We start from the raw sequence: 21,230 nt of genomic DNA, 5'->3' as shown, positions 1-21,230 counted from the left end.
CGTATCCAGAGTCCCTGGGGACGTGCAGCAGTGTGGCTACTTGTTCTTTCTTTCTTTCTTTCTTTCTTTCTTTCTTTCTTTCTTTCTTTCTTTCTTTCTTTCTTTCTTCTTTCTTTCTTTCTTTCTTTCTTTCTTTCTTCTTTCTTTCTTTCTTTTTTTCTTTCTTTCTTCTTCTTTCTTTCTTTCTTTTCTTTCTTCTTCTTTCTTTCTTTCTTTTTCTTCTTTCTTTCTTTCTTTCTTTCTTTCTTTCTTTCTTTCTTTCTTTCTTTCTTTCTTTCTTTCTTTCTTTCCTTTCCTTTCCTTCTTTCTTTTCTTTCTTTCTTTGATTTTATTTATTCATTCACGAGAAACACAGAGAGGCAGAGACACAGGCTAGGGGAGAAGCAGGTTCCCTGAGAAGAGCCTGATGAGGAACTTGATCCCAGGACCCAGGATCATGACCTGAGCCAAAGGCAGATGCTCAACCACTGAGCCACCCAGGGGCCCCAGCTACTTGTTTTCAAAGCTGGTTCTGGCTTCTGGGTGCAGGGAGGGGGCTGAGTGAAGGCAGTGCTGGGGGACGCAGAGCAGGAACCCACTGCCCAGAGCCCCGCTCAGCCGTCTAGCCCCCGGGGTGCCCTCCATCCACGGACCCACCTGCTGTGTCTCCGCTCCCGCCCTGTCAGGCCAAGCTGGCTTCCCTGGTTCAGAAGTGCCGGGAGAGGAACCACCTGATCACACACCTACTGCAGGAACTGCGTAGACACGGGCTGGCGAATCACCTGCTCTCTGAGACGGCGCAGAGCATGGTCGATGACGTGGCACTGGCCGAGTACGCGGCCACCTTCCTGGCTCCGGGGCTCCCAGAGGTAGTTTCCATGGGCTTGCGCTGTCCCTCTTCCTGGGGGAGCCATGGGCACACGGGCTTCCTGTCCCCCTGCCTGACCTGAACTGTCCCTCCCTCCCTCTGTCCGCTGACCCCACTCAGGATATGCCCAAGACCCCTGCTCTGTGCTGGCACCGTGTCCTGACTGGTGCAGGGAGGCGATCCGGGCGGGCATGCTTCCCCTCCAAGTGTTCACGACACAGTGCAGGACACACACACACACACACAGACATTCACACACTGTTAGTTCCGGGTCCTACAAGCACCGTGACATTTGTTTCACAGATGGTTCTTTCACATGTGCCTCAGGGCCTTAGCACGCACCACTTCCTCTGGCAGGATTCTTGCCTGTCCCGCAGCCTCCTACCCACACTTCTGGACACCGTTCCCATGTGACCTTGTCCAGGCAGCGTTCCCTGACTCCCAGGGACCACAGAGGTAGCACATCCTCTGTCCTCTGTGGCACGTCAGAGGGACCCTCCCCTGCTGCTGCGGGAGCTTTGTGGGCACCTCTCTGTTGGGGCCAGAGCGGCTCCGTAGCCATCTCTGTCTCCCTAGTGCCAGGCACGGAGAAGCTGTTCAGGGAATATTTGTTGAATGAATGGAATGAGGAACTAATGGTATGAGGATCTCCTCTCCTCACTGTCATCCAAAGAGGAAACAGGCCCAGAGAGGTTGGGAGGCTCACTCGAGGTCACACAGCCCCCAGGCAGTGTGGATGGTCTTGGGTGCGTGTTCTCACCCCAGGTCTGGCTGTGAACAGCAGCGCCAGGGTCTATGCTCGTGGTATGAGGGTGCCTGGCTGAGGCTGCCCCCAACCCCACACACGGGGGACCAGCCAGCAATACCCCCACCAAACGCAGCTCCTGATGGTGTGAGGGCGAGATGCAGCCCCTGCTGTGGACGCAGCAGGCTCTGTTTTCCACATGCTCACTCGGCAGCTTAGGGCCAGCTCTGTTCCTCCGCTCCTCGGCCCTTCCCAGCCCAGCTCGGCAAGGCCGGCCTTCTGTGTCCCTTCTGTTCCCCCACAACTGTCAGAGGTCCCCTGGTCCCAGGAGGTGGAGACCTGGAGGCCAGCGGGTCTGCTCAGGGCCACATGGTGACTTGGTTCAGAGCCAGAATTTGAATCCAGAGTCCCAGACTCCCAGTCCAGTGCTCATCTCTTTGCGTGAATGGTTCACGCCTCTTCAGAGCCAGCATAGAGCTGAAGAAAGAGGTCAGCAGCTTGTTGAGGTGCTTGGCACCATGTCTGCATATCCAGGGTGTGCGATGCAGTAGGTGTCACAGGGAAGGGCTGGCGGGCTGTGTGCTGAGCGGGCATCACAGCAGGGAGAGCCCCTGCCTCCAAGGGCTGCTCTGAAACTAGAGCTGAAATGTTGGAGAGGCTGACTTACAATGACCAAATGCACAGGGACAGATGTATAAACCGGAACGCGACTTTATCAATTTCTTATGAGAACTAGAACCATGTGTGGGCTGACATATGGGATGGATGGATGAAAAACATGTCAGCACATCCTTCCCCGAAGGGTGGAGTTGTCTGGAAAGTCAAGTTCATTCATTCATGCCTTTGTTCATTTGTTAATCACTAAACATTTTGGAGGCCGAGATGAGAACGGGGAGAATTAACGGAGCCTGATTCATTCATTTCCTGTAAGGATTGCTCCTGGACCTGGATGTGCCTCCCACTGGGCCAGTTATAAGCTTCTACTGTTTTCAGGTGGCTTTGAACCTGCCCTGACTCTTTTTTTTTTAAAGATTGTATTTATTTATTCATGAGAGACACAAAGACCTAGGCAGAGGGAGAAGCAGGCTCCATGCAGGGAGCCCAATGCGGGACTTGATCCTGGGACTCCAGGATCACGCCCTGGGCCGAAGGCAGGTGCTCAACCGCTGAGCCACACAGGCGTCCCTGCCCTGACTCATTTTGCATTACTTTATAATTCCGCTCTCCAGGAACACCCCCATGTTCATGATCGGGGGCGATTCCTTACTGTTCCCTGTACAGACCACAAAATCTCAGCTCTCCCATTGCATGCTACGTACTTATTGAGCACCTACGGCCATGACCCAGGCCTGGTGCCGAGCGCTGGGCAGAAAGGGTGAAGGGGACAGACCAAATGTGCAAGCCCCCACGGAGTGGATAATCACAAGTCATAGTGAGTGTCGTGAAAGAAGCAGAAACAGGAGGGAGACTGACTACGTGCATGTCTTTGGGCAAGAAGATTCTGACGTGCTCTGAGCCTCATCTGTAAAATGGGAACAGTACAGCCTACGTAGTAGAGTTGACGTGAAGACCGATAATCCGCTAAGCACGCCGTACAGGGGGTCCCACCGGGTAGGAACTTGGTCCTCTTGTGGGCAGTTTTCAAGAGGGTGCGCCCTGGCATCGGGGAGCTCCACCAGTGCGTAGCTCTGTGGCCTCAGGAGGGGACACTTCCATGTACCCCTTAGAGCGCACGGGGGCTTTCCCACGTGCTTTACGGAGCTCACTCCAGAGGTCCGCTCTTGGGGAAGGTGCATCATCATCTCTTCCCCAGTTGAGAAGCCCGAGGCTCAGAGGCTACAAGTCTTGCTCGAAGACATATCTGTGAGTAGCTTTCCAGCTCGGCCTTCTCTGCGTGAAGCTGCTTGCCTGAGCCCAGCTGGGGTTTGATCCTGGCGGGGTGGCTTCTGTGCCCAGCCATTGCCATCACGGGCCTGTGGGAAGGAGGGTGTAGTGGGTGCATGTAGCCTGTTGGGAATCAGAGCAGCAGCATAGGGTCTGGCACATCCCAGGTCCTCATTGAATCGGGCCCTCTTGCTGCCAGAAGGCCAGCCCCCAGTGGGCAGCTATAAGGCAGTGACGTGTCTAAGAAACCAAGGGAGCTCCAGGCTGGCCGGAGGGCCGGGTGCTGAAGGGAGCAGTGGTGGGAGACTGCAGCGGGTGGGAGGTCACTTGTAGTGAGTGGGGACTAGAGCTGGTGTGGGAAAGGGCATCCCTGGGCTTCGGGAAGGCAGATCCAGCAGGTGTGAGAGCCAGGCCGGGCTGTGCATAGCAGCTCTGTTAGTTCAACAGCGGATGACTTGGGCTGTGAGGACCAAGGGCCAGGCGGCCAAGCAGAGCCCCAGGGGCCAGTGTGAGGGTGGTGGCAGCTCCTCCTGCTGGCAGCTGGGCAGGAGGTGGGTTTTATGGGCTCTGACTCTCATTTCAGAGGATACAGATGGAATTCCCGATGGAGGCTTTGGACTCAGGCTTGCAGCCTGGGAGTGCTGCCCAACTGGCTGGGGAGACACTGGTGAGCTCGGGGTGGCATGTGCCAGAGCAGAGGATACACTGTGGCCGGGCAGTGGGGGTGCCGTATGTACCAGGTGACGCCTTGCAGAAACATCCCTGGGAGGGCCTGGACCCTGGGGGCTCCGGTTGTCTGGCCCCTGCCCTTGGGAGGAGACCCACACTGACCACAGGCATCCGAGGGGTACGAGGTGTGGACTGGGCTGGGATCCAATCGGATAGTCCACCGTTCATTTATTCACTGGAAGTGGTGATGATGGTCGAGGCTCAGCCCTTCCCCTGGGCCAGCATTCTCCATGGATTAGCTCACTTCATCCCCCCAAAGCCGAAACTGAGGCTTGGAGCAGTCAAAGGGCTGGTCAGGGTCACACCTGGGGTTGGCAGGCTGGGGTGCAGGGCTATGACCATCTACACTCCCGCCCTTGGAGAGGGTGCTCACGCCTGGAGCAGGTCACTCAGGTCAGTAGGTACCTTCAGGGGCCCCCTCCTGGCTGCAGACGACTGCCTTCTCGCTGTGTCCTCATGTGATGGAGAGAGCAGCCAGGTGTCTCTTGTTATAAGGGCACTAATCCCATCCTGAGGGCTCCCTCCTCATGACCTGATGCCCTCTGAATACCATCACATGGGGGTTAGGATTGCGGGATATGAATTCTGGGGAAGCCCAGACATTCAGTGCATGGCACTGAGGGACCAGGACAGACACGGGGATGGGGTGGGGACCTCCCATCTGCTGTCCTGGCGTCCACTGACCCGCTGTCCTGCCCTTGACGTCTTAGGCCTTGGACGGACCCTGGTGTCTTTCTTGCAGCTCTGCTTAGTTCTCTGCAGCTCAGGCATCGGTTCTAAAGCAGGAGGAATTCCTGGTGGCCAGCGCGGCCAGCTTTCCCATGATCTTATAGTGGGGAACACTGGGGTCTTGGCACCTCCCTGTCTTTATCTGGAGATGGGAGCAAGGGGAGGTCTCCTTGCAAGAAAAGGCTTCCCTTCTTTGGATTCCTAAAATCTCTCAGGGGACTCTCAATTCCACACACACCCCCCAAACTCGGTTTAAGTGGGTGGGGCTCAAAACACCCTCTCAGGGACCTCTCACTACCCCCACACCCCCAGTCCCAGGACACCTATTTTTTCTGGCTTCTACCAGGACCTAGGCTGTTGACATTCAGAATGTTGACATTCTGAAGCCAAGAATGAGACACTTTTCTTTGTTGTTTATACTCAGGTATTATCTCCTCCTCAGAGGCAGATGCCCAGGTGCCAAAGAAGAGGTAGAGAAGGGGTGCCAGGGCTCACCTGGGACATGGCCTTGGTTAGGGTGGTGCCATGCCCTCCCACCCAAGCCTGAACCACCTCCCCCAGGTTCTGGCCCAAGGTCAGCTTAACAAATAGAAAGTCCCATCAGAGAATTGATGAGTTGGCCCTGCCTGGCGCCCTGCAGTTCCTGGGACTCTAAGCACATGTTTACTTGGCAGATGAAGACACCCAAGACCCTGAGGGATTGCCATCCTAAGACCATAGCACTCACCATTCACCTCCCTGTGCTCTAGGGCCAGGGACCTTGCAGTCCCTCTGTAGGGCTCTAAGTTCGAGCAAGACCTCTTCAAATGTCCAGCACAGAACTGTCACCTGCAGATGCTCACAGAGCAATGCGGTCCCTTTAAGCAGAATCCCAGTTCTGCGGTCCCAAGGGGAGGCCAGGGCTTGGGGTGCCAGCAGTGGAGAGTCCCCTGGACCACGGCCTTGGGAAGATGTAGGTGCCCCAGCAAGGGAGCTGCTAATTTCTCTTCCTCTTGCCTTGCTTTTTTCTTCTTCTCTCCACCTCCTGAAAAAGGCTTGCTTTCCTCTGGGTATTGTCAACGACGTCTATATATGGGCCTTCAGAAATAGAATCTCATCTTAAAAAGAAGCAGAGAGACTGACTCGGAGCCCTAAACTCCCCTAATTCATTAAAATCAACGACCCCAAACCTGGGCCTCCAAGGATCCAGGCAATTATTTTCTATTTAGCTTTTGCCTTTTACGAAGTTTAGAATATTCTCCCACCCAAAAGTTTACATGAAGAGAGAGGTGGGGTGGGGGTGACAGTGTGGGCAGAGCATGTAGGGTGAATCTTTGTCTGCTACCCTGTGTGGAGCGTCCAGTAGGCATCCATTCTCATTGTATCCTGACAAAACCATGTCAGGAACAGACTAGTATGCCCATTCTACAGATGGACAGGACAGGGCTCAGGGAGTTCCACTAACTTGGCCACGACCTTGGAATCAGGAAGTGGCAGGATTCAGCCTGCAAGCGCCTGGCTCTGAGCCCCTCCAGGCTGGTATGATAAATGAGGAGCAGAAAGCAGAGGATCTCTAGAACCTCGATCACGTGCCGAATGCAGTGCCACCTGGAAGCCAGTCGAATGGATCCGAGGCTGCTCTGGATAGGAAGGTCAAGGAAACCTCGTTCTCATGTTAAAGGAGTCTGCATCGAATGAGACTAACTCTAAGCCGGGTGCATTTGGAGCACTGGCAGGGAGCAGAGAGGAGGGATTTGATGGGGACTAGGCTTCCTGCAGGAGGAGGCATACACACCAGGCCTGGAAGGATATAGGGGGGTAGTAATAGCTGGAAGGACAGAGCGAAGGTGCCCTAGGCCTGGAGACCTCCAGGAGGGAGGACACGGGGGTGTGAATGGTGACGGTACTAGAATGCACGCATCGTCCGGGGGGATATAAGCGCAGCAGGCTAAGAGCTTGGTGGAGAAGAGGCAGTGAGCCTAGTGCCAAAGGCTCCAGTAAGAGTGGTGTGGATTGCGGTCAGGCCATAATCGGTGCCCCTGTGCATTAGCCCTGGATTCGTCAATCCATTTTAGAGGGGACAAATGGCCCAGATGTCACAGCACAGCATGGAGGAGCTATGTGAGAGGCAGGTGGCTGAACTCTCCCCGGTGAAGTCAGGGAAGACCTCATCCAGGAGGGGACATCTGAATTAGGTCATGACATACACCTGGAAGTTCATCAAAGAATGAGAGAGAGCGTGTGTCGGGGCCTTCAGGCAGGGGCCAGCTGATGCCAATACTTGTGCACACGGTGCTGGGGGAGGGAGGTATCCCAGCGATACCGCACACAGACCCCCTGCCCCACCGGAATCTTCCATGAGGAAGTGAGGTCTGGGCTGCTGGGCTGGAATCTGACCTGCTTTGAAGGTCAGCACTGCTCTTATTGAACTGACTGGGGGCTGCCAGTCTGAGCAGCTGAGGTGCCATTGCCACACCACCTCTTGCGGACCCTGTGCAGTCATGGGATCCAGGAGAATACCCACCCAGCAGATGGGGTGGTGCGGGGGACTCGGCTCCCAGCATGACCCAAATTACCGGGTGATGAGCCAGGGACCCCAGGCACAGCTCAGCAATTGGCTCTTGCAAGGTGTCAGCAGGACCTCCTTGGAGAAAGACTATTCCCCCTGGAAACCCTGCCATCCAGCTGCCCTCAATTTTTCCACTTTTAACAGCAGTTTCTAAAACACATTAATCACAAGCTCAGTTTGGAGATTTAATTTGGGAAAAGGAAATGCAATCGTTTTCTTCACCTGTATTCCCTAAGAGCAAAGCCTCCTCCTTGGTGGGTCGTGGGCAGAGGAGGGATGGGTGGATTGACCAGAGAATGTGCTGTCTGCAGGGAGGGGCGGGGGGCCTGCTTCATTCCAATCGCAGCCACCTGCGTGAGGCTTTTACTCCTGGGCCATGCAGAATAAGTGCTGAGGTGTCTTTTCTTCCAGACCAGCCACCACCTGGATGTCGAGTCTGAGAAGGCAGGAGTCATAGGAGGTCAGTGCAATATTCAATTAGGAATATCTGTGTAGGGCAGCCCGGGTGGCTCAACAGTTTAGCGCCACCTTCAGCCCGGGGCCTAATCCTGGAGACCCGGGATCAAGTCCCACATCAGGCTCCCTGCACGGAGCCTGCTTCTCCCTCTGCCTGTGTCTCTGCCTCTCTCTCTCTCTCTCTCTCTCTCTCTCTCTCTCTCTCTCTCTCTCTGTCTTTCATGAATAAATAAATAAAATATTTTTAAAAATAAAATAAAGGAATATCTGTGTGCTCAGACACGGTCCAAACCAGCAGGACGACCTGACAGGTGGGCCAGGGTCAAGCGCAGGCTGTGAGGAATGGGACCCCGCTTTCTCCCCCCACCCCCTGCCTTCTCGCTTCCCAGCATAAGCAGAACACAGTAGGAAAACTACTGTCTTTGCAGAAGCAGCTGAACTCCTCAGCCCTGTGGTTTTACTCCTGGAAATTCATCCTAAGTAAATAATTCTCTGTGTGGAGAAGTTCAATGGACTTGCCAGGGCATTTCTAATAATGAAAAACTGGTGGTGGGGGCTGAAAGTGAGGGTGCGTACCTCCAACATTGTTAAATAACCCATAGATTCGATGAGATGTTGGTCACTAGAATCATGCTGCTAAGCACCATGTGAAACCATAGGAATGATGATATTCTCTTAAGTTCTGAAAAGATAGGGAATGGAATGTGTGGGCTGATTATAGTGATAAAGCTATATAAGCACATCTGGGTGATTGACAGCTCACTCTAGCAGGTAAACTCAGGTTCTTCCAGTGGTTACTTAGAAAGATAGTAATAGGGGGTGATGGCTTTTGCTCTGTTATTTTTATTATAAAAAAGGAAATGAAGATGCACCCAGGAGGGCAGAATTTTCACGGTGAAGTGCAGCAGGCTCTCAGTGTGGGGGAAGGGAGGCTTCTAAGGATCCTTTAGGGCTATGTTCATATCAGGGGCTCAATAGAAACATGGAGAATGCATGGGGGTGTTGCTTTTAGGTGACCGAACTGCTCTTGAGATCTGCTCATCCAACAATTCTTTTTTTTTTTTAAGAAGATTTTATTTATTTATTCATGAGAAACACAGGGGCAGAGACATAGGCAGAGGGAGAAGCAGGCTCCCCTCGGTGAGCCCGATGCGGGACTTGATCCCCAGACCCCGGGATCATGCCCTGAGCCAAAGGCAGATGCTCCACTGCTGAGCCACCCAGGGGTCCCTCATCTAGCAATCCTTATTACAGGATTCTGTACTTACCAGCTGTGTAATCTTGGATGAGTTAATTAACCTCTCTGAGCCCCAGAGTCTTATCTTCTAAAGGAGGCTGAGAGGACCTTTCTCAGGAGTGTCTAGTGCCTGACCCCAAAAGAGAAATCTTTCCTCTGTCTTTATCTGGTCAGGCTGGGCCTGTCCTCCTGTACCTTCCTCTCCTCTCCTTGCAGTCTGAGTTGGCATCTGCTTTCACGGTTGGAAGGTTATAAATTCCACTTGGTCCTGCATATGCCACTGATTTGTACAAGTGTCCTTCCTTCTCTGGGCTCAGCTTCCTCAACTTTAAAGGAAGGAAATGCTAGACTGATTGAGTTGCTTGTTCAGTCAATATTTCTGGAAGGCTGCCATGTACCAGAGCTGAGGTAGGTGTTGCAGGGTTTGCAAAAATGGGTCGGATTTTGCAGATGTGGTGGTCCCCGTGTTGAATGAGCTGGCAGCTGGTGAGGGAAAGCTAAGGCAGACAGGCAGTTTTCTAGGATACTCACGACAATGATGGGACCATCAAGGATTTGAGGGCACCTGAGAGGGACTCCATCAGGGGACATGGGGATCTTGGAATGGCAGAGACTGGTAAAGGTTATTCTAAGGCTCTGTTTTGATTTTTGGAATAGATTTCTGGGTTGAGGCCTGACTGAGAATACTCTTTTCTAGCTCAGAAATCCCTCCTGAATCTCAAAACGGACAGTGTCAGCATCCAAAGACCTTTGCATTCAGAATCCCGGCCTGTTCCTGAGGCTGAGTGGCCAGCACAGATGGCTCGACTGGATTCTCCGAAGGTGAGAAGACATCAGTCATCTAATTTCTTAGATGTTTTTTTTTCATTAAAAGCATGACACACATGTGGGAAAAGACACCACTTGTAAGTGTACAGATCAATGAATTATCATGGAATGATACCCAAAAAGTTGTCACCAGGTTGAGAACTGGAAAATACCCAGCCCTACAGAAACCTCTCCTAGTCTCTGTCTATTATCTATTTTTTAATTTGTATATTTGGTCAAGTCCTGTGTTCTGTGTCTGGTTATTTTTCATTGAGTGCTGGACATCACATGTGAAAACCTACAGACATAATTTGAGGTTCTTCATCCAGAGAGGGCTTCCTTTTGCTTATGACAAGGAGCAAGGCCAGGGCAGACCATTCCTTACATCATACCTGGTTCAGAGATGAGTTTCAGTATTTGTGAGGTCTGCTTTCTTTCCTGTTTGCTCTGTTTTATAAAAATATTTTATTTATTTTTAAGAGAGAGCGAGCAAGCGAGCATGATCCAGGGAGGGGCAGAGGGAGAGGGAGAAGCTGACTCCCTGCTGAGCAGGGAGCCTGATGCAGGACTTGATCCCAGGACCATTGGATCATAACCTGAGCTGAAGGCAGTTGCTTAACCAACTAAGCCACTCAGGCATCCCTTCCTGTTCACTCTTACTCACGGGCATAGCCTTTAGGGGTCTCGACCAGAAGCCTATAGTGTTTATCAGTGTCTTCCGTCCTTGGCCCTTGTCAATCCATGAGTCTCTCAAAAGCTCTGCTTATCCTTCCACCCCTCCACTGCCACCTGCCCTGCCCTCACCTGGAGGGAAATACAGCTTCCATGGCTGCGCCAACTACTCCCGGCATGTCTCCTGTTTCCAGTTTTAGTACCTCAGATCTTGACCATCTTGGAGGCTCTTGGATGGTTTAAATAGACACTGTGTTCTATTCCGTCCTGCTTTTCTAGTACTTACTGGAGGTTTGGTCCAAAACGTCCTAATCAGTTGGAGCCAGAGCAGCCCTTTCTTTTCCCAGAGAAAACCCATTAGACCCAGGAGAAGTAGAGCCTGAGAGGCCTAAGTTCAAGTTCCAGCTGTGATTCTGTGTGATGTTCGGCAGATTATTTAACGTGTCTATGTCTCCACCTCTTCATCTGTAACATAGGATAATAGCGCCTGCGGCTAGTAGGAGCGCAAAACCAGGGAAGCCGGGCTGAATATGTGTCTGGACAAGAGGGATGCTCAGGAGGCAACTGATCTTATTCTTAGCATTTTATCTCAGCCTGTAGTTGGTTTCTTTCTACCTATTATTCCTGTGGCTTCTCTCCTGTCTCCATGGTTATATAAAATTTTTTATCTAAAGCTTGGAGACAGGGGCACCTGGGTGGCTCAGTCAGTTAAACATTTGCCTTCAGCTCAGGTCGTGATCCTGGGGTCCTGGGATCAAGTCCTCATCAGGCTCCCTGCTCAGCTGGGAGTCTGCTTCTTCCTCTCCCTCTTCTCCTCCCCCACCCCACTTGTGCTTTCTCTCTCCCTCAAATAAATAAATAAAATCTTTTAAAAATATATAAATAAAACCCAGAGATAATATTTCCCTCTTGGAATTGTTGGGGCTGTTTCACAAAATCATACACGTAAGGTACTTTCTATTCTACTGAGTACAAGAGAGGTGTTCAATAAATGCTAGCTGTTGCTACTGACCTTCTTAAACCTTTTTTTTTTTTTGTCTTGACTGATGACTTTCATTTTACATTCCTCGTCTACAGGTTTATTCCCTAGCAAGGAGAACTTTCTTCCAGCTCTGGTCTTTATCTAGTAAAATTCCCTCTGACTTTTGATCTTTGGCCTGGCTTATCACAAGCAGGCGGGAGGCATCCTAGACAAAGAGAGTGATGCCTGTAGAGACAGAGGGGTGAGTGCTCCCCCAGGGTTGGGGAACCACAGGCAGTTGAACGTGACTGTGGCACAAAGTTAGAAGGTGTAGTGTGGAGTCTAGGGGATCCCAGTGATGATGTGGATGAGAACAATGGGAAAAGAAAACCCCCACTCCTGCTTCTTCGATGCTTGCTTGCTATGTGCAATACACTGACTTTCCCATTCTCACGAGGGGCCTTCAAAGTAGGTATCAGCATTAGCTCCTTTCCTATGAGAAAAGGTGAGGAGCAGAGGAGGTAAACCACCAGCTCCGGGTCATACAGTTAGTAAGCGGCAGAGCTAGGGTCCACCCCAGGCAGCCTGGCTCTGGAGCTGCGGCGGTGGCAGCTCAGTGGCCAGGTCATGCAAGGCCTTCACCGGAGGAATGGGAGCAGTCCCTCCTGCCTCCTGTGCAGCCCAGTCTGGAGCTCAGTGTGAGGAAAAACCCCTCAGAGGTGTCATGTAGGTGGTGCTGGCCAGAAACCGAGAGTAACCCTCTTGAGGGGGTGGTTAGAACAGAAATGGAATGAATGAATGAACTAAAAGAGCACCTTCACACTCCTAGGGCTCTGAATTTCTCGATTGTTCTTTAACTTTCCAAATCATGGCCACACATGTAGAATGCCACTGGATCAAAACCCTTCCTCAAGTGGATGTAATTTCAAGTCCACAGGATGTCTTGCACCTCTGCAGCAAGATGATAGAATGTCACTGTCGATATCTCTGTTCCCAGGCTTTACCCAGCACCTGGCGGAGGGAGGCCTTCATGAATAATTAGGGGGGGCTGGTGAGCTCTTTCTCTAGAGGGTCACATGGCACCTCATTCCCAGCCCCCAGCACTGCACCGTCACACCCCTGCCCAGTCTTGGTCCAGCTCTGTTGTAAAGGACATCAAGGAACAGAGCCCTCTGCCTTGCGGAAAAACAGATTGCAAGCCGTCGATCCTGGCTGGCTCAGGGTAAGGGATTCCTGGGGTGAAATGAGTTTGTTCGATAACTGCTCCAGGGGATCAGTGACCTATCAGCAAAATGAGGTCCTTTTTGAAGGATAGTAACAAAATTTGTCATATGTTACAATTCTATTATTTTATGGTTGAGCTTAGAGAGAAAACAAAGCAGGGGGAAGCCTAAAAATACACAAAAATATCCTGAGAAGGCTGGTAAATCTTCAGTGATCGAAGAAATATTTGTCCCTATGTCACATCACCTTGATCATGTCACTCTGTCACAGAAGACCCTTCATCTGTCCTGTTTTAACAGCCGACTGTAGTAGTGAACAGGGCAGGCTCAAGGGTCATGCGGCCTGGGCTTGAATCTTGACTTTGCTTCCTATTAGCTGTGTGGCCATCAGCAAGTCACTTAACCTCTCTGAGCCTCCTTCTTCATCTGTGTAATGAGATAATAATATTGTTGCCTCTTTGGGTTACAGACTGAATGAATCAATGTGTATAAATTGCTTAGCGTGATACCTGGCACAGCAGAGAGGCTCAATAAATGTCCACTGTCGCTGTAGGTTGAACCGTATGAAATATTCTACTCCCCCTTCCTACAAAGTCTGTGCTTTCATAGGGTTTAAACTATTATTGTCAATATGACAAGTCCAGATTCCTTAAGTCGCTGTTTGCATTCTATGTGTGCATTTCTCTACCTTCAGCTTTTAACGCCTCAGAATCCTGCTCCTTCCCAAAAAGTCTGGCTCAGACACTGCCTCCCCCAGGAAGCCTTCCTGCTCATGAGTGTGCTGTGGGTACTTCCCTCTTGGGTGCTCCCCTGGCAGCTGTGTGGGCCTCTCTTCCAGCTCCATCTCTGCGGTGGGACCTGCATGTGTGTCTGCCTGCCTGTGCTGCTGGGTGGGGAGCACCCCGGGGGAGGGGCTGGTCTAGGCGGGGCACACAGGGCAGTGCTCGGTGACCGTCCCCGCCTTTCCTGTCTTGCTCTGCCTTTCTCAGCCATCCTCCTTGGGTGGTGCTGAGAGGGCAGTGAGCGTGCATTATTGCCCCTGGGGTCACTGGAGAAGCTTGCTCCACCTGACTCTGTCTGACTGGTGAAGCACAGACCCGCTAGTCACCCTCCCAGAGGACTGAGCAGGGACGTAAGTGGGACTCACACTGCTGAGCACAATGGTCCTCCCTCCCTGTCATTTGTAGGGAAGGTGCATGCTAAATGCGGGATGCTGGGCGAGGAGGGCTGGCACCATACAGTAGCCCCTGGTGGAGCTCCAGAAAGGGGTTTTGAGGTCGGGTGGGCTTGGGTTTGGGCATCGAGCTGGTCGCTTCAGAGCTACATAGATTTAAGTAAGCTGTTTAGAGTCTGTGAAACAGTCTCCGGGTTGCTCATCCGTCGTGCGGGCCTGATGACCACCTGGTGGGAGGATTCCGTGGAGACAGGTCAACCAGCTCGTTGACAAGAGCCATGGGCAGTGCTGGGCATGAGGTCGGCGTCCAGTTAACACCGATTTCCTTTTGATGGGATGGTCACCATCTCTCAACCCTGCGAACAAGAAACTGTCGAGCGGACACTTGCTCTATAGGGACACCCATCAGCAATTATCTTGGCAGACACTTACTGGATGATGTGGTGGGAGCCGCCCCCATCCCCAGCTCCCCACCCGTGGCACCACGATGACGTTGTACGCCTCATTGAAGTGTAATAGAAGGAACTGAGCAATGAAGGAGGAGCCCTGGCGTGGGGTACGGGAAGTGCTCAATAAGTGTTCCTTATCATTGCCGTCTCCTCCCTGGATAAATGTGGGATCGGGGGGCTTTTATGAACAAATAGAAGCAAAGACCATTTGATTCTGCTCTTGCCTCCAGCTTCCCCTGCCCTCAGGGCTGACGCCTGCTCCTGGAGCGTGCCCGGCTACCGCCACCGTGGAGACAGCACTCTCTGCACAATCCTGGCGAGAAGAAGGCGGACCATCCTGTCCCATCCTCCTCCGAGCCGATGGCCTCCCGCCACCCCCTGAGCTCCTGAGTCCTGCGAGGATCCTGGCTCTCCACAAAGAGCTTAGACAAAGCATTTGCAGCAATTCGCAGGTCAATAAATCACCGCTGGAGTTATAAATTTAATGGAACCACTCACGCTCTGGGGCCATTTCATAGACTCCATAAATATTTGAAGCAGAACCTTCAGACACTGCTTTAAGAAATTGGTAGCAATCAAAGCCCTCATTCAGTGGCAAGTGGTTTTGCCTCTGGCTCAGAGCTCTGTGTTGGTTGTCAGAGCTTGGGAGAAATACTGGACTCTGCTTGCACATTCTGAGGGCTTTGGCTTTGGCTAATGTCAAGGCAGCAAAGAGAATACTTACTGTACCAAAACCTATTGAGTGATGGGTCCAATGGTTCTCAGCTGGGCATGATTTTTCCTAACCAGGGAGAAATTTGGCAATGTCCAGAGACATTTTTGTCATCACAATGAGGTAGTGCTCCTGGCTTCTAATGGGTAGGGGCCAGGGATGCTGTTAAACATGTCACAATGCACAAGACAGCATTCTACAACAAAGATTATCCAGCCTCAAATGCCAACAGCGCAGGGGTTGGGGAAGCCCCACACTGGTCTGATAGCTCCTAACATGGTCAGCCATAGAGACCCGTTTTGTTATGCTCCTGGCCTCAGGGCTCTTCCCCATGTTTTAAAAGATTTTTGTCTACTACATGAAATGCTTGACTTAAGTAATTATATATTTTACATTTTAAAACATTACAACCAATCAGAACTTTCTAATAAGCCCATTCCTTCAACTTACACTTGCTGACATGCAATGAATGCCAGGAAATACAATGTGAGGGTGAGGGAGGTGAGCCAGCTTTGGTTCTCACCCCAGGAGCTCACATGGCAACGGGGGACACCTGGATGAACTGAGCACTGTGCAGCCCATGGTTAAGTGTGCCATGAGATGCAAGATGAAGGGAAGGGCTCCTTCTGGAGAATGGATGTCATTCAGGAGGGAAGGGCTGAGCAGAGCCCCTAAACCCAGTGAAGTGTACAGCTGGGTGAGGTGGGTAAGGGTGTTACAGTCAATGGGAACAGCAGGTGCAAGTCTTTAAGGCATGAAACTGAACTTTGGATGTGTCACCGAAGGAGAAGTGTGCAAAGCAGCTCCTTGCCAAGCCAGCTGCAAGGGGTTACCGCCTCATCTCGTCCAGCACCTCTCCCTTTCCCCCGAGAACAGGACCCATGCCCTGACCCAGGCATAGGACTCAGGGGTAGAAGGAAAATGCATCCATCCTGAGGGCAGTCTACCCAACAAGAGAATCAAGGGAGCTTGAAATACATATGCCCAGATCGTGTCCCCGGGTTCACCAGTCAGAGACTTCGTTTCTGTCTTTAGAAAGAGCTGGTGAGAGTTTGAGGGAAAGGTCTGGATTACCTTTCCAGGGCTGGAGCTGGAGCTTCCTGGAAGCTCTTGTCACTTAGGGACAAGGAAGTTCCAGGGCAAGAAACCTAGGGCACCCGGGGCAGCAGTCAAAGCCCGCAGATTTTATTTTAATGTAGTTTAACTCTGAGGTTGAAAAGTGCAGAGAGTTCCCATACACCCCTTCACCTAGCTTCCCATAATGTTGACATCTTATATACCTAATCACATTGCAGTGACAGAAACAAATGGACTTATTTTGAGGGACGCTGGAGGTGTGGGCACTGATTTGTAAGAAAAGCAGGGCTATCAGGCAAGTGTTGGTACACTGAGCTGCTACCATCTTGATTAGCCCAAGGGGCTGTGCGATGGGTCATCACACCATCCATTTGTTCAGTTAGCATCCAGTGGTAACGGTCCCGTGCGGGCCAGGTCCTCGGCGAGGCGCTGGGAAGCAGGAACAGAGAACATGTGGTCAGTGTCTAACCTCCGGGACCTCCTGGCAGCTCTGTGGCCCCAACATCAGCGCTCAAGGAACCCCAGTGTTGGAAAACACTATTGTAAGATCACTGCGAGTCAAACCCCCACCCCCCCACCCCCTGGGGATCTCCAGCAGCACGGCGTCCTGCAGAGCTGGTCGCTAACAGTGTGTCACCTCCTCCTTTGGCACTTTTCCCACCTTTATTTTGGGCCAAGGCCACCATCAGCTCGGAGCTTTGGGAATATGATGAAGAGAGTTTACACCCAGGGGAAGCCAGGACACAGCCAGCTGCACCGCACTGCCCAGCCGCCGGATGCCTGGAGGCCGTGCCTGGTCTCCAGGATGCTCCCACCAGGTCCGGGTGCTCTGCGTTCTATCACTGGAGTGCTCCCCTTCCTCCCCCACCTTCTGCTCATATTCGGGGCCTCGGTGGAAGAGGTAGCTGGGGAAGTCCATTACGGGAAGCCAAGGCAACCTTTGCAGCATACATGGTGATGCTGTCATAAATCATGTTCCGAAGCCAGAAACCACTTCTTAACCCAGCCACGAGTTCCTGCCTGGGGCTGGCACTTCTGGGCACCTCAAGCTTAGTCGTTGCTTTGTGCTGTGATTCCCTGATGGCGCTTTTGTGTTGGCAGATGGAGGACTCTGGCATTTTCTTCACCTCAACCATAGACCCCAGCCTTTGGACAGGGCTGCCCCCCTATTCCGGGTGGCCCCAATGTGTCCAGGGCCTAGTCTGGTCAGTCCCCCTGGGCGTGGAGGCTGTACCTGCTCGGGTGACTGAGCGGGGTCAGACAGGAACTCGGCATGCAGGAGCTGGTGTCATCCCGGGAACACCACTGTGAGTGGCCTGAGGCATCTGGGGAGCAGCCGGATGGATCAGCCCAGGCTGCCGAGACAGAAAACCATTTGTCAGATGGGCTGTCAGCAAGCAACAACGGTGGCCTTCTATGGATCGCCTGGCCAGGCTCTGCAGAGGGGAAGCCCCGAACCCAAGCAAGGTAATGCATACCCCCCACCCCTCACTACTGCAAAAGGGCCCCACCTGGGGCTTTTAAGCAAATCAGATGAGAGGGTTGGCCTGGCCCGTGGCCAAGCAGCAGGAAATCTTAAGTGCAGTGTGTCTCCCCGCTGCCTGATTCATTGTCCTGCTCTCCTGGGAGGCATTTTGCTCGAGTGGCAGAGGTTCTGCTCAGCAGATACTTCCCTGGGCAACTGCTGGGGCAGGGGGGTCTCATTCCAGGTTCCCATGCTCCAGGCTCCTGGTGGACAGATGTGCATGATGGCATGGGCCAGGTGCCGCGGGGGGAACACAGGGTCCTGGGGCACAAAGCTGTGGCTAACCAGCCAACAGTCAGTGAGGACTTCCTGGAGGAAGTGTCAACTACTATGGGTCCTGGAGATGAGCAGCCATCAGCCAGGGAGGAAGGACAGGCAGACCTGGACAACCACTTGTGCAAAGGTCTGGGGTGGGATCAGGGGTGGGAAACAGGGTGGGCATACTTGTGTTTCTGTAATCCTGGGCTGGAAGGTGCTGGAAAGAAGGTGCTACCTTTTTTGCTATCCTATTGTGACTTCTTGTTTACTTATACTTGTTAGTATGAGTAAGACGTTTTCGTTCTTCAAAATTTGGAAGGCACAGAAGTGTGTGCACAGTGCAAGTTTCTTCCTTTCCCCAGTTCCCTTCTGCACAAATAGGCCCCAGTTTTTTCTGAATGCTTCCAGAGATGCTGATGGATTGTCCGCGGTAGCACACAGGCGGCCGCATAGATGCCCTGACGGAGGCACGCTGCACTGTTCTGCACCCTGGCTTTTTCATTTAATATATCTTGGTGATCATCCTGCATCAGAGCATGTATTTCTCATTTTTTAAAAACAGTTGAGTTTCTGTTGCAGTTGCTTTCTGCCGTCTGGATCCTACCAGTTCTCTTGATGGGCATTTGAATTGTTTCTGATCTTTTGTTTCATGACCCGTGTAGTCATGAAAATGCTCGTACATGTACCTCTTTGCACATGTGTGAGTATATCTGAGGGTAAATTCCTGGAGAAGGAGTTGCTGCCTCGAAGCAGAGAAGGATCGGTCCCTTTGAGAGCCCCGGCCAGCCCTACTCCCCACCTTACCTGGAGGCCCCACTTGCAATGCTGGGGCATCCTGGTTGCACACAGCCCTGTGATCACTCTGAGATGTGTCCTTTCAACTCGGCATCTACCTTGGAGCCCCCGATGTGCCAGGCGATATGTTGGAGATGGTGAACCAGACCAAGGGGGGACCCTGCCCTCCCTGGGGAACTCTGGAGTGGGGAGATGGGAGTTTGTAAGCAGGTGCTTGCTTCCCAACCCCAGTGAGGGACTGGTCCAGGTTTCCATCTCACAGACGCCCACAGCCTGGCTGGGATGTGACATGTGGCATGAGTGACCTCAGTGCAGGAGAGCTGGGGTCTGGCCACCAGGGACAGATGGCAATATGGCCCTGGGGACTTGGAGCAGAGAAGGTGGCATTTGGGCTGAGTCACAGAGGGTGTTAGAGTCTCCAGGGCAGAGGTGGAGGCCCAGGTGAGACCAGCAGGAAGAGACCTAGGGTTTCTGAGCTATGCTCTGTGCTGGGCACCATGCTTGGTGGCTGACACCCCAGCTCCCAGGGTAGAAGCCCCTGGCTGGAGCCTAGGAAACGAGAGGTGGCCGGAGGAGCTGGGGCAGATGACCCCGTGTAGCAGCTGCTGCAGACACCTGCGGTCACTACCCAGCTCCACTGCTCCCAGCCCCACAGAGGCTTGGTTTCCTCCTGTAAAAAGGAGGTGATGTCGCCTAACATTGTTTCACCTCATCAGAGCCTTGCCAGGTGTCTGGTGTCTGAGACAAGTGCCCTGTCTGCGTTGCTCAGCCCCTGGGTATCCCTCCTTCCCTCCTTCTAATGCTGGCAGGCAGGAGGCCCAGCAGCCTGGCAAATACCCTGCCTCAGCTCAATTCTATGTGCCTCAATTTTCTGACCTGTCAGATGGGGGCCCCTACCTCCCAGGGAGGGCTTGAGGGGCAAGTACAGCTATGTCCCAGGAGCGCTGAAAATGGGCCCTGGAGCACGGTGGGGGCTACGGAAATGCTGCCACTGCTTTATCTCTGCGTGTGTGATTTTTGAAAAGCAGAATGAAAACCCCTTCGGGCAGGGTGATAGGGAGACAAGAGCAGGAGAGAGGGTGGCCCTGGGACACGGATCAGCTGAGGCTCAGGACCTAAAGCTGATCAAGGGGGGCAGGTGGCAAGGGAGACTGAGACAGAGTCACCAGGTGGGTCCTACATGTGCTGGTGCAGCCCATGCAAACCGGCTGGTGAATCTAGTCCTGAAAGCAGCAGCCTGCCCATTTTGTGGCTGAGAAAACTGAGGCTCCTGGAGGTCCAGCCTGCTAGAGCCAGGATTTGAGTCCCATTGTGTAGGGCTCTGACCCTGACTTCCTTCCTCCTGGCACACAGGTCCTCACATCTGTACCCTTGTAATCCACCCCCACCCCGTGCATGCCACACGTGTTCCTGCCTGCTTCCAGGAAGGAGCTAGAGACACCTGGAGTAAAAGACATGGAGACAATAAAAAGAATCTATATCCCAGAAGAGGAAAAAGAGGGCCAAAGAAGAGCTGAAGAGTTATTTGTATTAAGAGGATACCACACCAAGTCCTGAGGCTCCGGGCAAAAAAAAAAGAAAGAAAGAAAAGAATGGAAAACTGAATGGAAAAGTGAGTTCTGAGCTCCCTGGTAGTCCAGGTGAAAAGGGGAATAGCATGGGGTTCACGGTGCTGACTTTCCGATACAAGGAAACAGGTCTGAAGAAGGTTCCTTCCAGCTCTGAGCTCTGCAGGAGGTCATCCTGAGGGTCTGTATTCCGTGAACAGGACAAGTGGTGACTCGCGTCCCTGGCAGCAAGCCTCCACATCTCAGGCGAGGGAAGGCGCATCTGGTTGATGCTGTGCTCCCCCCTCCCTTTGCCAGGGGCGCACACCAGGCTTCGTGGGGCTCAATGGCTCCTGGGGCTGAACAGTGTCCCTTGCCCTTTATGGATGAGGCCCGTGGAGAAGCCTGGGCTCTGTCCTGAGTCTACTGCGCCCGTGGGGTGGGGAGCCCCCAGCACCAGCGCAGGCCTGCAGGCGCCAAAGCCCTGCCCCTCTGCTGCACTGCTCTGCTCAGGGGGTCCGTGGTGGATGTCCTGCTGGGAGCTAATCCCTCCCTCCCTCTCCCCCTCCTCCCAGTCTCTTCCTTCCCCTCCTCCCTCTCCCCTCCATGTGCGCACACACGCACAGCAACTCTCCCGTCAGCTATAAATCTCAGCTAAGTGCTCCCCTGGGCTCCCAAGCCCTCCGGAGCCCAGCTCTAGGCCTGGCAGCTCCACCTGCTGGGGCTGGGACAGGCGTGAGGTGGGGGGTGGGGGGAGTGGTGTGTGGAGCGGGGCGCCGGGCTCCGGCTGCTCCAGATGCCGCTGCGTCCCTCATCCCCATCGCCGGCCTGGGGCGCCCTGCGGTTTGCCTCACC

The 21,230-nt window shown here is 52.9% G+C and overlaps 1 protein-coding gene and 1 long non-coding RNA gene across 4 annotated transcripts in view; one reads left to right on the top strand and one right to left on the bottom strand.

Moving 5' to 3' along the window:
• C3H4orf50 (chromosome 3 C4orf50 homolog) overlaps nucleotides 1-16,764 on the top strand; it is a 55,708-nt gene extending 38,944 nt beyond the window's left edge. For 2 of the 3 annotated variants that reach the window (XM_038533410.1, XM_038533409.1), the window contains exons 9-12: nucleotides 666-848; nucleotides 7,894-7,942; nucleotides 9,873-9,997; nucleotides 14,692-16,764. In XM_038533410.1, coding sequence (XP_038389338.1) covers nucleotides 666-848; nucleotides 7,894-7,942; nucleotides 9,873-9,997; nucleotides 14,692-14,940 — 606 coding nt within the window. In that variant the 3' untranslated portion in view covers nucleotides 14,941-16,764. The remainder of the gene's footprint in view (nucleotides 1-665; nucleotides 849-7,893; nucleotides 7,943-9,872; nucleotides 9,998-14,691) is intronic. The other variant, XR_005357264.1, reaches the window with a different exon arrangement.
• LOC119872435 lies at nucleotides 7,660-15,320 on the bottom strand. Its single transcript, XR_005357267.1, has 3 exons — nucleotides 15,186-15,320; nucleotides 8,515-8,620; nucleotides 7,660-7,918 (listed from the first exon to the last, which is right to left on the bottom strand). It is a non-coding gene; the product is annotated as an uncharacterized LOC119872435 (long non-coding RNA).
• Nucleotides 16,765-21,230: the final 4,466 nt, after the last annotated feature.

This window comes from Canis lupus, chromosome 3 (assembly GCF_011100685.1).
Source record: "Canis lupus familiaris isolate Mischka breed German Shepherd chromosome 3, alternate assembly UU_Cfam_GSD_1.0, whole genome shotgun sequence".
NCBI lineage: Eukaryota > Metazoa > Chordata > Mammalia > Carnivora > Canidae > Canis > Canis lupus.
This window is presented reverse-complemented; position numbering and strand designations above follow the sequence as displayed.